This window comes from Lissotriton vulgaris, chromosome 6 (genome assembly GCF_964263255.1).
Source record: "Lissotriton vulgaris chromosome 6, aLisVul1.2, whole genome shotgun sequence".
Classification (NCBI taxonomy): domain Eukaryota; kingdom Metazoa; phylum Chordata; class Amphibia; order Caudata; family Salamandridae; genus Lissotriton; species Lissotriton vulgaris.
The window spans coordinates 1,754,538,008-1,754,553,068 of record NC_141694.1 but is presented as its reverse complement, the minus strand read 5'-3'; the positions used below and the strand labels follow the sequence as shown (position 1 = coordinate 1,754,553,068).

Below are 15,061 nucleotides of genomic sequence, written 5' to 3'. Positions count from 1 at the left end.
AGGATCATAAAGAACAATGGAAGGTACAAATAGGGAACAAACTTTGCAGAGAGGGATCAATAGAAAGCTGACCCATTGTAAGTAAAATATGATATATATTGAAGCATTCTCTAAACTGAAAAATAGTAATTCTGCCTGTACGAGCTACCAGTTCGCACTACCTAAGTGGCAGTAATTCCCCATCATCTCTTTGTGCCTAGGTTCATATGGACATGCAACTCTGAAGCATGCAAACTTTTCCAATTGCCATATTCATGTAAATTGAACTGGGATATAATCTGTGCTCAACCAAGAACTGCTTACGCATAGATAGAGCTTTCCTTTGAGCTTTGTGCTTAGGTGTAAAACCTTGACGAAAGAGAATGATAGCAATTTAGTAAAAAACTATAAGATTGTGATATGGTTTTAACACACTGAAGAAAGTATATGATACCAACTTAGTAAAAAAAAAAAAACACTTGAACAACTGGATAGCTGGTAAGACAATTCCTTCAAAACCCAATTACCTTTGGCGTGGAGGCACCTGAACTGATGTACGACACTCTCATTGTTGGTGTCTGAATGGATCGGGGAGGGCGGTCCGTGATCTGCAACATGGCGAGAAGAGCAAGTTATTGAATATCATTCTATGGTGATGGGATATTTGAAGCAATCTATTCAAAAAGAGAGAAAATCAAAGACGTTTCTTTGCCCAATGTGACTTCCAAGCTCTGAACCAAGAGTAAGGTTAAGCTAACGGTGAGAGCAAGATGGCTCAGATGCCCTCCTGATCTGCAGGTGACAAGTGTGGCAGGAATCCTATATCTTAACAAATTATTATTATTCAGTTTGTCACAAGCCGATTTGAATGCCACTGTGCGCTTCTTATACAACACTGTTACACATGTCAAGCTTACAAAATACTCATTTGGTAGCAATAGAAAATAGAAATCCTTCAAGTACTGAGTATACTTTTCTGTATGCTCAAGTATGCTCTTGTGCAACAATGTAAATGGACATTCTATTTCAGCAGCAAACAAAGTGAAATTAACTTTAGTTCACAATGACAATGACTGAATTAGTACAAGTACTTTACAATACACATACGTTAGATTTGCTAAGCGAAATGTTTCAGTATCAATACATTGAGAATATAAACAAAAATCACCTTTGTCCAAACAAACATTAAGATTGTGGCTGAAAACAATTCCTCATCTTCCAGCAAATTTTAAGGCGCTAACTTGCAAGTTTGGAAATAGAGCAAATTTCTCCACCTTGCATATTAGGAGACAACAACGTTTACTACTTCCACTGGTGTACTCATTTAAGCATGGACATGCGTTCTTCAGAGACAGTTGTTCAGAATCTCCAAGGCGGACTACTTTGTTGATTCTAGAAATTCACAGACATTACAAGGCGGACATACATTTCTACTTCCGAACTCAGCTAACCAGGGATTCAGACCCCTGTACTTTTTAAGTGTGGCAACAGGGAAATGCTAAAATGGTCACTGGTATCTAAAAATATTAAACAGCAGACCAGTTCCCGGTGCACCATTTAAATGACCGGGAAAAGAATGGAATCCAACACAATGTACCCAATTCAGAAAGGTAATCATAGATCTACACTCGTACAAAAACTATTTCCTCAAAGTGGCAGATTTAGAGTTTCCACTTATTCACAAAACCCAGCAAAGGTATGCCTGAAAAACTTTAGCAGTGACAGATTTAATGAGAGATGCATCAAGGGCTACTTAAGCTTTTTACTTAATGAATTGGGGCGAGGCACAGACTCAGAGATTCTCTTGGACAGAGTTTAGTAGGTGAAGCATTCACCAGCATCTTGTTAACTACTGGTGCAGAATGGGGCTGCAGCCATAGATTTGTAACCATATAAGTCACTTCTGGTGGAAGGAGACGATTTACCACTGAGCATTTTTATGAGATAAGAAGAGAGTCAGTACCCTCATGACTGTGGAAGTTCAGCTGCCAGTGTTTTTAGTGAAGAGATTCCTTTTCCACCAGTCAGTGTTTTTAGTGAAGAGATTCCCCCTTCCCACCTGAGCCATCAAGACCCAACTGAATAAAAAATAAATCCCCCTTTCCCTTTAAACGATGAGTTTAGCTGCTTAGTCTTGTACTATAGCTAAGCACCCTCATTCTAATCTTGTGATGAATCTCGGTGTACGGCTCCAGCAAGGGAGCCTCTTCCTGGATTCTGTCCCCATGCAACCAAGGATGCAAAAAAGAAGCTACTGCTGTGGTAGATACCGGAAAGACACTGCCTAGTTCTTCAAGTAAGTCAGTATGTCGTGCAGAGGGCACCATGCAACTGGTGCTGGGACATCATTGATATTAAAAATGACTGTAAATGTAACCCTTTCTTATTTTTATTTAATTCAAAACATATTCAAATATTTTCTCTACATTTACTGCTGGGATGGATCAGTAAATAAAAAAATATGAAAATGAAGTACCGAAAAGTGCTTTTATTTATAAAGCGAAAGGGCTGACAGCAAGTTGTTGTCTGACCCGCCAAAAAAGCTAAAATTTTTAATTTTAATTTAATTTAATTTAATTTAATTAAAAGACGAGTGGGTCGGAGTAGTGATGGCATGAAGGTCCATTGTAATGGCATGGGCCTATCAAGAACAAGCTTAATCTTCTATACACTGTAAGGGTCCATATACCTACAGAATAAAGCTGTCCTGATAGTCCATTTGTTCTTGATCCGGTAATGGAAGTTGTTCAGATGTAGTCTAAATTAATCCTATTTCACTCTTTACTCTGCACACATTTTTTTTATTTATTTATTTATTTATTTTATCATTATTAAAGCTTTTCGCCTAGTTGAATATTTTGCTTCACACGAGAATAACATGCTTGCTTATAATATCAGCCTTGCTTGGTAAGCTATGTCTGTACAGTGAGTGCCGAGGCCTTCAAGGTTATTTCAAAACAGCGCTTGTTGTTTGGTTTGATCAGCGCACTGAGTAGACATAATATATATGCAGCTGTGGCCAACTTTGGGTTTTAGGCTCGATTAATAATGCACTACACAGAGCATGAGTTACACACTTGATGAATATCCGCATGCAGAGAGCTGGTGCAGGAGATGATGTGATCCATTTCTGCTGAACCCAAAGGTATGGGCCCGCCCTTCTAAACCCAAAGAGACCTTCTGCAGATATAATATAATATACTAGCTAGGGAGGTTAAACTGAGGTTCTATCTAGAACTTTTCCCATTAGCATTTTAACATACTTTCACCCATTGTATTTTATGGAATAGTAACCATGCTGTTAACCTTGTTCCTTATAATATGTTTGCTTGTATTAGCGAAGATACTGCGCTTGAGAACACTGTATTAGAAATAAACATTTCAAACTTGCACGTGTCCTCATTTACTCCTGGTTCTGGATTGATGTGTTAGTATAACGAAAGATTGTTCATGTGTACCACGTTACCGGAGGTGTTTTAAGCCGATGTTCTGGGTTGTCTAAATCATCGGGGTTTCGGTAAGAACCAATGAGACACTGATTGCTAGTCTGGTAGGGGATTTTGGATACTAAGATGAGTTTTGGCACACCCTAATTCACTGAGGTTCTAAGTCTCTATGCACAGTTCTGTGTAGGAGCAGAATCCCTGCTATAGTACACTGGGCTCCAGGTGTGATTTTTACTTTCAAAATGTGGAGAATTGTTTCAGCATGTCAGACAGTAAGTAAAATGAATATTTTTTTTACAATAGCTCCATTAGGTATCGGATTTCCTCTTTTATGCAGAGAAGCTTAGATAGACTTGACAGGCAGCTCTCACATGAGATCATTCATGTTCTGATATCAGCTAACCTTTCATGTACCCCATCTTGTCTTTCGAGATCACAAACTATTAAAGACGTAGTTCTCGCTTCAATATGTTTTTCCACCTAACTTCCCATTTCAACCACCACCTGCCCACAAAACCTAAAATCTGCAGTCGTACTTCCTATACTAAAAAAAATAAAAATACTGCTGACCCTTTTCTCTGCCATCCAGTTTCCCATCTAACATTCAACCCTAAGTTAACTGAGCTCATAGTTTTCAACAGACTTACTACCTTTCTATGCTATCAGTACTTCTTTAATCTTTTCCTGTCAGGCTTCCAGGCCTTCCATTCAACTAAAATCACATCCTTGCATCCGGTTCACGTATTCCTCTGCTCCACACAATCACCTATCTGCTATCCTCCCTCTTCTTGAACGATCTATAGCATATGACATTGTAGATTACACTACACTACATTCCTCCCACCACATCATTATTCCAAAGGCCTCCTCTGATCTTCAATAATTCTTTTCTTATGTATAAGATTGCTCATCCTAAGTGGAACTGGATCCCAAGAGACCATCACAGACCCCCTCTACCAGCTGAGGTAGCTGAAGAATCAGTCCTAGACCAACTCCCTTTCTCTCTATATGCCACCTTCTTTGGGGATATCATTTCCTCCTAGATTTTCTTCTATCACCGTTACACCAACAAAAGCAATTGACAGTCTCCTCCTCTCTCCAACACATGCATCTGACAGCCTCTCTGATATTGGGCATTAAACAGCCCTTAGGATTCTAATGCAAACCTCCTCCAAACTGAAGTGCTTGTACTGTCCCTCCTCATCTGTATCCCATCATCTGCCTAGTTAAATCCACTCTCCTTCAGACATCTAGACTTTCTCTTCCCCAGTAAGTCAGAGAAAACAACAGGACTTTAGCAGGACATAGTTGCATATTTTTAAGCAGCAAAAGCCATACCTCTAATGGCTCAATGTCACTTGTGGTGGACGGTGACCTGGATCTTGAATGCATATGTGACTTAACCTCCTCGTCCCGTGAAGGCGTATTGGACATAGTAAAGTTGTCAACGGAATCAATCTGTGAAAACATACAACACTGGTCAAACACAGCTCTGTTTTGAAAGTCAACGATAACGTATGCCTTGTTTATCATGTGTCATTTCGAATTCTAATAGGCTACATAGGAAAAATACAGCAAGAAATGCATAGAAATCTTATGTTAGCTCAGGAGCAAGCACTCTCCATTTACTATGAAGATGTCTCAATTTAGAAATACAAACATACTGAGCCCTGTGCCCAATGCTATTCTACTGGGATGGGAGGAGGGTGGGGAAGGCGTTAGGAGGTATTTGTGTTGATATGGGACTTCTTCAAAGTGTTTCTGCTCTGCAGCGAGACAAAGGTAACATTGAACCTTTGTAACTGATAATTCTGCTGCTCCGAGTCTATGGCAGTGATTTTAGCAGCAAGAATCTGTGCAATGTTGATCCTCATCACTGGTACAAAACCCACCACCAAAATATATATCAATACTATGCTTGGTAAATTGTTTTTTTTAAGGTTCAGGGTATTTTGGCCCTATGATTCTATGTGGGGACAGCACTAGCTAGTGATCCGTACCCACTATTTGGCATTTCAGAAGGTAGCAGGGGTACCAGGGCCTGTATCTTGGATGCCACAAGTTCAGTTGAGATGTTCAGGTTGTGATGGTGCCCCGAAGTGGTCCTGCAGAGACCAGTGGCCCACTGGCTAGAACACATTTGACCTACATCAATTTTGGAACGGCAGCAGCTAAGAAGCTGATTTAAAAGGTTCGATAAACTTGGCGACCCCTCAAGCTAATGGGATGAAGTCTAATTGAGGGATGAAAATTCAGATTTCAACACAATTTCAAGAGCAGTGCAGGACATAGATAAGGGCACTCCATAAGAATGGGAGGGAAAAAAGAGTAGGTTCACCCCTTTCAATTGGTAAAGATAATGGAGCATCTTGTTAGTCCTCAGAAGCTGAGCTCAGTTGATCTTGTTGCTCCTGGGCAGTCTCTGTTAAGATAAACCCCAGGCACTTCCTTCCAGTAAACTGGGCCTTGGCTTTCAACTTGTGGTACAGATCACGCCTTTTGGTAGGCATGGGGGGATGGGGACTCTGTCAGCAAGGTAATACTAGGCTCTCTCTACAGCTCTGGAGATGATTTTTCAAGCTTTTAAGACTGGAGTGAGAATGGCAACCAGTATATTTCAGGCCTTGTCTGTGTCTCTCCTAGGTGGGTGCAAGGTCTTCAAGGGTGCAGGGTAATGTTGAACCAAGTATCGGCTTAGAAGGCAGCTTCTTACACCCTGTCAGACGTTGGCAGGGTTTCGTCAGCCATCCAGGGAATTTGCTTTTATAAAATGTTCTAAGCCGCGTCCAATACCAGATGAGCATTCTCCTGCTGCTGCTGTCCAGTTTGTCAGACTGCCTTTCCTGGTGACTACTACTTAGGCTGAGTTGGCCTGGCTCAAGTGGAGGGGCAATGACCCCTTCTTGTCTCTCACTTCACGGGGGTAGTAATCATGAAGGGAAAGTGAGGTTTCACTCTCTCAAAGGACGTTGTGATGAACAAAAGGGCCAGGCTGACTACTTCTCCCACCCACAAGGAATGTGTTTTGGGGAGCAGGGAGCTGGAGACAGGAGATGTGTGCATGCACCCAACGTTGTCCAAGATGAACATTGGCAACAAAGCACAAAGGAGACCTTTCTCTTGTGCAGTTCATGCACATAAGGAGTCCAATTTATTCCAGTGCTCTCCCGCCCAGACACACATGAGAAGTTTTTTCGGTAATTTCTTTTGCGCGGTTCTGGCTCTTTCAAAAATCACTACATCTGACTTTAGAACCACCACCTCTCTTTGGGCATGAAGATTAGTCTGCCTACAATGGCATCACAAAATCAAATCAACCACTTTTTCACTCTAGGTGTTTTCTTCGTTTTCTCTTGGGGTCAACTGCTTTTAGACTACACAATTATAACCCTCTTTCTTATATCCTTCAACAGCCTTGAGAAAGCCCCGGCGCAAATCGCCAAGAGGGGGCGAAACACGTGTCGGCTGTCCTTGTTCTATGAATGAAAATAAAAATAAAGGAACTGCACTGCAAACAAAAATGTCTCTGTCCACCATTTTATGATCTGGGAAGAATGGATATTAATCTTGGAAAACTAATGTAACTTTATGTGGAGAACACACTTACCCCTTTTCAAAACTGTCTCTTCAATTGAAGCTCGAGAGGTCCAGAGCTTTGAGTGTGTCTCCACCCACCTATCAACATTACTTATTCAAGTGTTGTTCAAGCCTTAAAATCCCTGGACCTTTGCTACCCCATTCACACATGAAAAGACACACAGGCAAAAGTACTGAAGAACTAAATCTGAAATATTGACCTTTGGGCAAGCAAGCGAACATTGGACCCATGACTGGTGGCCCACGGAATTGGGGGAGTGCCCCATCCCAAAAGAATCAGTTCGTAACCTAGGATTTCACATGGACAACAAACTGTCCATGAAGGACCATGTAAATCATACTGTAGGCACCTGTTTTGGAATCATGAGAAGTCTACGAAAGGTCTTCAAATGGTTACCAGCAGAAGCACGCAGAACTTTGGTTCAGGGACTCATATTAAACAGGCTAGATTATGGTAATTCTCTTCTTCTTGCCATAAATGAGTGCCACATTAGGAAATTGCAAGTAGTGCAAAACACGGCTGCTCGCCTGATCCTGGGTTTTACCCAGACGATCCCCCTCTATGCCATGCCTAAAAAGTCTACACTGGCTCCCTGTTAAAAAAAGAGCCATATTTAAAACCATGTGCCTACAAGGGAGTCCCTATCCATAGAAGTCAGTTTGAAGACCGGAGAGGATGTGTGGGATGGTAAGGTATCTATAACTAATATATGTCTTTTACAGGTAACGAAGGCAAGTAACTTTTTCATCTGCAAGAGACTATTAGTTCTAGATTCCGTAACCTTAGAATAGATACCCCAGCAATACCAAACCCGGAGGAGGGACTGCGAACCAAGTTCACAACAGAAAGTCCTGTAGGACAGATCGGGCAATGTAGCCACTCCTCTGGACTTGACTATCCAGAAGTTGCTGCCATAACTGTAGTGGAATGAGCTTGCAATCCCACTGGAGGATCCTTTTTAGCTAAAACATAACAAATCTTGATACAGATGGATGACCCGTCAAGAGATGGTATGCTTTTGCACAGCCCAACCTTTCTTGGCACCCATATAGCCAACGAAGAGTTGTCTATCCACACGGAAATCTTCAGACGGTGGAGTCTCTTCTCCTCCTTGAAAGGGTGCGGAGGCGGTAAAAAGATGGACAGAGTAATAGTCTGTCCAATGTGAAAAGGAGTGACAATTTTAGGCAGGAACAAGGGCCTCGTTCGAAGCAACACTTTGTCTGCATGGACCGAGAAGAAAGGGGGCTTAGAAGAAAGAGCCTGAATATCACTGACTCTGTGAGCAGAAGTGATGGCAACAAGAAAGGCAGTCTTAAGAGTGAGAAGCCTAAGCAGACAGTTGTGAAGAGGCTCGAAAGGAACGCACATTTGGTAAGGCAAAACAAGGTTCAAGTTCCACTGAGGCATTATGAAAGGAGATGGAGAAAAGAGATGAATAATCCCCTTAAAGAAACTACTTACTATAGGGGACTTGAACAAAGATGGCTAATCTGGTAGCCGAAGAAAAGCAGAAATCAATCAATATGGAAATTTGTAGAGCGCACTACCCACCCGCAATGGTCTCAAGGTGCTAGGGGTGGAGGGGTGCTGCTACTGCTCGAATAACCAGGTCTTGAGTAGCCTCCTGAAGGTTAGTAGGTCCTGGGTCTGCCGTAGGTGGGTGGGGAGGGTGTTCCGGTCTTGGCGGCGAGGTAGGAGAACGATCTGCCGCCGGAGGTCGCTCTTCAGTTGCGGGGGACGGTAGCGAGGGCACGGTCGGCAGAGCGGAGCTGGCGGTTCGGGATGTAGAATGTGAGTCGTCTGATGAGGTATGCTGGACCGGTGTCGTGGAGTGCCTTGTGTGCGTAGGTGAGGAGCTTGAAGGTGATCCTCTTGTTGACGGACAGCCAGTGCAGGTCTCTCAGGTGGGGTGTGATGTGGCTGTGTCGAGGGATGTTGAGGATCAGGTGGGCAGAGGCGTTCTGTATGCCTTGCAGTCATTTCAGCAGTTTGGCCGATGCTCCCACGTAGAGGGTATTTCCATAGTCCAGCCAGCTGCTGACGAGGGCCTGGGTGACCGTTCTTGTGTCGGTGGGGATCCACCTGTAAATCTTGCGGCTGCCAGGTAGCCTTTAAGAGTGCCCAGAGGAGAGCCATGCTGGGCCAAAGAGAGAAGGAACAAAAGAACCTCAGAAAGAGGGGCAGAAAGGAGATCCACAACCTTTGCTGTGCACCATGCCACAAACTTGTTCCATTGACAGGGGCATACCGTCTTAGTGGAGGGACGTCTGCCTGCCAAAATGACAAAATAGGAGGAAGGTCAAAAGCTGTGAACTGTCGCCGCTCAATCCCCACGCAAGGCTGTGGAACCTAGACAGGTACGGGCATAGGACCGTCCCCTGCTGCTGCGACAGACGATCCTCAAGAGCGGGCAGTCTGATCGGAGGATCGATGACCATGCTCAGGAGTTCGGGGTACCAAACTCTTCGTGTCCAGTCCGGAGCCACAAGAATGACTAGGACCTGGTCGCGCTTGATCTTATTTAGCACTCGGGCAGAATTGGTACAGGGGAAAGGCGTACTGAGGCCGCAACTCCATTCGAGAAGAAAAGCGTCACAGAGCGGCTGCCTTCTTGAAAACTCCAACGCGCAAAACTGCTGACATTGTGAGTTCTCTTCGGTGGCAAATAGATCTAACGAAGGCTCTCCTCACTGCTGAAAGAGACCTTGCACCACCTCTGAGTATAGACGCTATCCGTGATCCACCAAGCACCAACAGCTCAGTTCATCCGCTCTGGTGTTCAGTGAACCTGCCAGGTGTTAAACCACCAGGGTCATGCCCTGATGTTCCAGCCATGTCCAAATATGAAGGGCCTCTTGACAAAGGGTCCACAACCCCACCCTGCCCTGTTTGTTACAGTACCACATGGCGGTGGTGTTGTCTGTGAACACCTGCACTGGCCTCCCCTTGAGGGAGGAAATGAAAGCCTTCAGATCCAAGAGAATCGCCCGGAGCTCCAACAGGTTGATATGAAGCCCAGACTCCGCCCAGGACCAGACTCCTCTGATCTCCCCTCTCCCAACTGGCCGCCCTATCCCAGGAGTGATGCACGCGAGTTAAGGTTGGGGAAGGGAGAGGGATCTGCCTCTGATCCAGTCTTGGTTTGTTAACCACCACTGCAGTTATTGCGCAGCTGGGTGGGCATTCTTGGTGTAGTGCTGCTGAATGTCCATATACTTGAGTAGTTGAATGGTGGTGAATAGGAGCTTCAATCTCTAGAGTGCAAGGGCCGAAGAACCATACACAAAGAACATTGTATCTAATTTCTGTGATTTACAAACTATTTTTTTCCGGAATGACATGACGTTTTTGTGAACTAGCTTCGTGGTTTGGCAAAGCTGGACCCTGGCTCAGCTTTTAGCATATATTCTATGGGCCGCCCACCTGTAGTGGAATATGCAGTATTCTTGTATCTCCTCCTGGCTTTAACACAATAACACAATTTAGAGTATGGTGTGCTGAAATGTAGTAGGTGAAAGCAACGGCAAGCTAGCTCTTGGAGCAAATGTGCAGAATAAAGTAGTAAAATAATTATCGAAAATCCCATAACTAATTCCATTAACGAAGAAGGGGAATATCAGACCATTCGCCTATCTGGGGCCTGATAGAGGTGGGCGAGCCACAGGCTGGAAGGGTAACCCCAATAAATCCATGGTATATCAAGGATCCCTCCATAAGAGAAAAACTAGAGAAAGAAACTGATCTTTATTTCAGTGAAAACGAAAAATCGGTAGAATCCTCTCAGTCACTATAGGGGGGGGGGACCTATAAAACAATGGGCAGGGGCCATGCCATCTCACTATTTGCAGGCACTAAGAAAGAAAAGCAGTCAGTAATTTCAAGTCTTGAAGCAGAGATACTGTTGCTGGAGAGTCAGTTAAGAGAAACTAGTACAGAAGAAGTCAGACACTCATAGAAATTAAAAACAAATTAATATGTGGCCCAAGCCACAGATGCTGCCAAATCTCAACACATGGCAACTCTTACTAGAATTTACGAGGTGGGGGATAAGGCCGGCAAATTATTAGCATGGTTGGACCGCAGAGAGCAAGCCAGCAGAGTAGTAGTGGAACTCTGCGATGAATCTAACAACCTGTATACTGAACCGCAAGATATTGCAAACATATTTGCAAGTTACTATGCCCAAATTTATAGTCCCCAATCGACTTATATGGTAGAAGAGGCGGACGTATTCCTGAAAGCTATTTCCCTACTCTTACTCTCAGATGATGACAGAAAGAAATTAGAACAGGAGCTGATCGCTACAGAGGTAGACAAGGCAATACAAGACTTGCACTCAAGCAAGGCAGCGGGCCTGAATGGTTTACCCATTGATTGTACAAACTCGCTCCCAGCAGACTTGCACCCTACCTTACAGCTATGTTTCAGAAGAGCAGAGTGGTGGGAGTACTACTGCTAGATCAGAGATTAGCAAATATTGTGGTTATTCACAAAAGTGGCAAACCAAAAAACAAAAGCTCCTCAAAGGGACCGATATAATTGCTCAACGTGGAAGCAAAAATCCTAGCTAAAATAATAGTCACCCGATTGCTACCAGCCATTACCAAACTGGCACATCCAGACCAGTCTGGCTTTATGCCTGCGAGAAACATTGCTCTTAATTTTGACTACTCTATGGAGTGCTGGCTCGAGTCGATACAATACGGGAAGACACGGTGGTGGTATCCTAGGATGCCGCCATGGCGTGCAGAACAAGTTACTTACCTTCGGTAACGATATATCTGTAAGAAACATTAGTTAGTATTAGATTCCTTACCTTAGAATATCCCCAGGCGTCAGTCTGGATCCAGAAACTTTTGCATAGCAGTACCACTGTGCGTCGGTAGGCGTCGTCTGCTGGCGTCCCCTGCGGCTCCGCGTCCGTCGTTGGCGTCGTGCGCCGTGATGACGTCGCTGGAGTATATAGACGCCGCCTCCGCGCGCTGACGTCAGTTCTTTGCACACAGCTTTTCCGCGCCAGAACACGCAGAGCCATGTGAGAACCAACACTGGTGCCATTTGAAACTAGGGCCCTGAAAGGGATGTCCTTAACCCTAGGTATCAGTTCGCAGAACGGGGAGGATGGGTGGGTCGGTAAGGAATCTAATACTAACTAATGTTTCTTACAGATATATCGTTACCGAAGGTAAGTAACTTGTTCATCTGAAAGAAACACGTTAGTATTAGATTCCTTACCTTAGAAAAGATATCCCAGCAATACCAACCCCGGTGGTGGGTCTCCGAACCAATACACTCCTACACCAGAAAGTCCTGGAGGACAGAACGGCCAAAGAAGCCATCCCTCCGGACTTGACTATCCAGGCAGTAGTGCCTCGCAAAAGTGTGCAGCGAGGCCCACGTATCCGCCTGGTAAATGTCCTGCAAAGGGACTCCCCGGCCCAAGGCAGTAGTAGCCGCCGTAGCCCGAGTGGAATGGGCCCTCAGCCCAACCGGAGGCTCCTTTCGAGCCAAAGAGTAGCATGCTTTGATGCACAGAACGACCCACCGAGAGATGGTCCGTTTATGTACCGCCAGTCCCTTCTTCGCACCCACGTAGCCAACAAACAGTTGGTCATCCACCCGGAACTGGCGTGTGCGATCCATATAAAATGAAAGCGCACGTTTTGGGTCCAGACGATGGACCCGCTCTTCATCCTTTGAAGGATGCGGAGGCGGGAAGAAGGAGGGGAGGGTGATGGACTGCCCGATGTGAAAAGCAGAAACTACTTTGGGCAGGAAAGAAGGTCTAGTCCTCAGAACCACCTTGTCTGGATGAATGGACAAGAAAGGAGGTTTGACAGAAAGAGCCTGGAGCTCACTCACTCTCCTGGCAGAGGTGATGGCAACCAGGAAGGCCGTCTTTAAAGTCAGGAGGCGGAGAGGACAGGAATGAAGTGGCTCAAAGGGAGCACACATCAAGAAGGTTAGAACCAGGTTCAAGTCCCACTGAGGCATCACAAACGGAACAGGAGGATACATGTCTGTGATGCCCTTCAAGAATCTCGTTACAACAGGGGACTTGAACAAAGAAGGTTGATCAGGCAGCCTCAGAAAGGCCGAAAGGGCCGAAAGGTAGCCCTTGATAGTCCCCAGAGCAGAGCCCTGCTGGGCAAGAGAGAGAAGAAAAAGAACAACCTCGGAAAGAGGGGCAGAAAGAGGGTCCACAGCCTTTGCTGTGCACCATGCCACAAATCTGTTCCACCGACAGGCATATACCGACTTTGTGGAGGGACGCCTGGCTGCCAGAATCACATCACAGACTTCAGGAGGCAAGTCAAATGGCCTCAACTGTCCCGCTCAATCTCCAAGCATGGAGGCGGAGACTGGACAGGTTCGGGTGGAGGACCGTCCCCTGCTGCTGCGACAGAAGGTCCTCCTGAAGGGGCAGGCGGATCGGGGGACCGACTGACATGCTGAGTAGCTCGGGATACCAGTACCTTCGAGCCCAGTCCGGAGCCACAAGGATAACTTGGGCCCGGTCACGCCTGATCTTCTTCAGCACTCTGGGCAGAAGTGGTATAGGCGGAAAGGCGTATAACAGACCGCAACTCCACTCGCACCGAAAGGCGTCGCCGTGCGAGTGCCGTCTTGGAAACTCCAACTCGCAGAACTGATGACATTGCGCGTTCTCTTCTGTGGCGAATAGATCTAACCAAGGCTCTCCCCATTGCAGAAAGAGGCCTTGCGCCACGTCCGAGTTCAGACGCCATTCGTGATCCATCGAGCACCGACGGCTGAGTTCGTCCGCCCTGGCGTTCAGAGAACCTGCCAGGTGTTGAACCGTCAGTTGCCAGAGACGCAGAGCCTCCTGGCAAAGGGTCCACGACCCCACCCCGCCCTGCTTGTTGCAGTACCACATGGCGGTGGTGTTGTCCGTGAACACCTGCACTACACTCCCGTTGACAAAGGGGAGGAATGCCTTCAGTGCTAGACAAATCGCCCGTAGCTCCAACAGGTTTATATGGAGCCGGGACTCCGCCGGAGACCAGATGCCTCTGATCTCCGCCTCTCCCAAGTGGCCTCCCCAGCCCTGGAGGGACACGTCCGTCACGACAACGTGCTCCGGTAGGGGAAGGGAGAGGGATCTGCCTCTGACCCAATTGCGGTCCGTAAGCCACCACTGCAGTTGTCTCTCAGTGCCCTCCGAGATCAAGACGTGGTCGGACAAGTTGCCCTGATGCTGGGCCCACTGAAACTTCAGGTCCCACTGCAGAGCCCGCATCCGCCACCGGACGTGATGCACCAGAAGGATGCAGGAAGCCATCAGCCCCAGCAGCCGCAGCGTCAACCTGACCGAAACCCGGGATAGCGGCTGAAAGATGGGAATCAAAGCTTGTATATCCCGGACCAGCCGTTCCGGAGGATAAACCCGAAACTGCGCCGAGTCCAGAACCGCCATCGGCACATTGATGGAGAACCCCAGCTCGTGCAAGAGGTCTGCCGTCATCTGAAGGTGGTGGACGACTGTCTGGGGCGAGCCCGCCTTCAACAACCAGTCGTCTAGGTAGGGGAAGACTGAAACCCCCAACCTGCGCAGATGGGCTGCGACCACCGCCATCACCTTTGTGCACACCCGTGGGGCGCTGGTAAGGCCGAAGGGGAGCACGATAAACTGAAAGTGCTCCTGGCCTACCGTGAACCGCAGGTAACGCCGGTGGGCCGGCAGGACGGGGATGTGAAAATACGCATCCTGCAAGTCCAACGCTACCATCCAGTCTTGCGGGTCTAGAGCAGCCAAGACCTGAGCCAATGTCAACATCTTGAACTTCTCCTTCCGGAGGAAGCCGTTGACGTTCCGTAGATCCAAGATAGGACGTAGGCCCCCTTTGTCCTTCTTGGGCACCAGAAAGTAGTGGGAATAGCAACCACGCCCTACTTCTGGCCCAGGAACGCGCTCGATGGCCCCCTTGGCCAAGAGGGCCGTAACTTCCCCCTGCAGAAGTGTCAAGTGGTCCCGCGGTGGCATGGCTGGAGGATTGGTCTCGAAGGGGAGGGA

At 46.4% G+C, this 15,061-nt stretch overlaps 1 protein-coding gene across 2 annotated transcripts in view; it reads right to left on the bottom strand.

Annotated features, from left to right (window-relative positions):
• The window catches only part of CDC42BPA (CDC42 binding protein kinase alpha), a 1,012,118-nt gene that overhangs the window by 146,456 nt on the left and 850,601 nt on the right, over positions 1-15,061 (bottom strand). For both annotated transcript variants that reach the window (XM_086927989.1, XM_086927990.1), the window contains 2 exons: positions 4,764-4,883; positions 507-587 (listed from right to left, as the gene is read on the bottom strand). In XM_086927989.1, the coding sequence (XP_086784115.1) occupies positions 507-587; positions 4,764-4,883 (201 nt within the window). The remainder of the gene's footprint in view (positions 1-506; positions 588-4,763; positions 4,884-15,061) is intronic.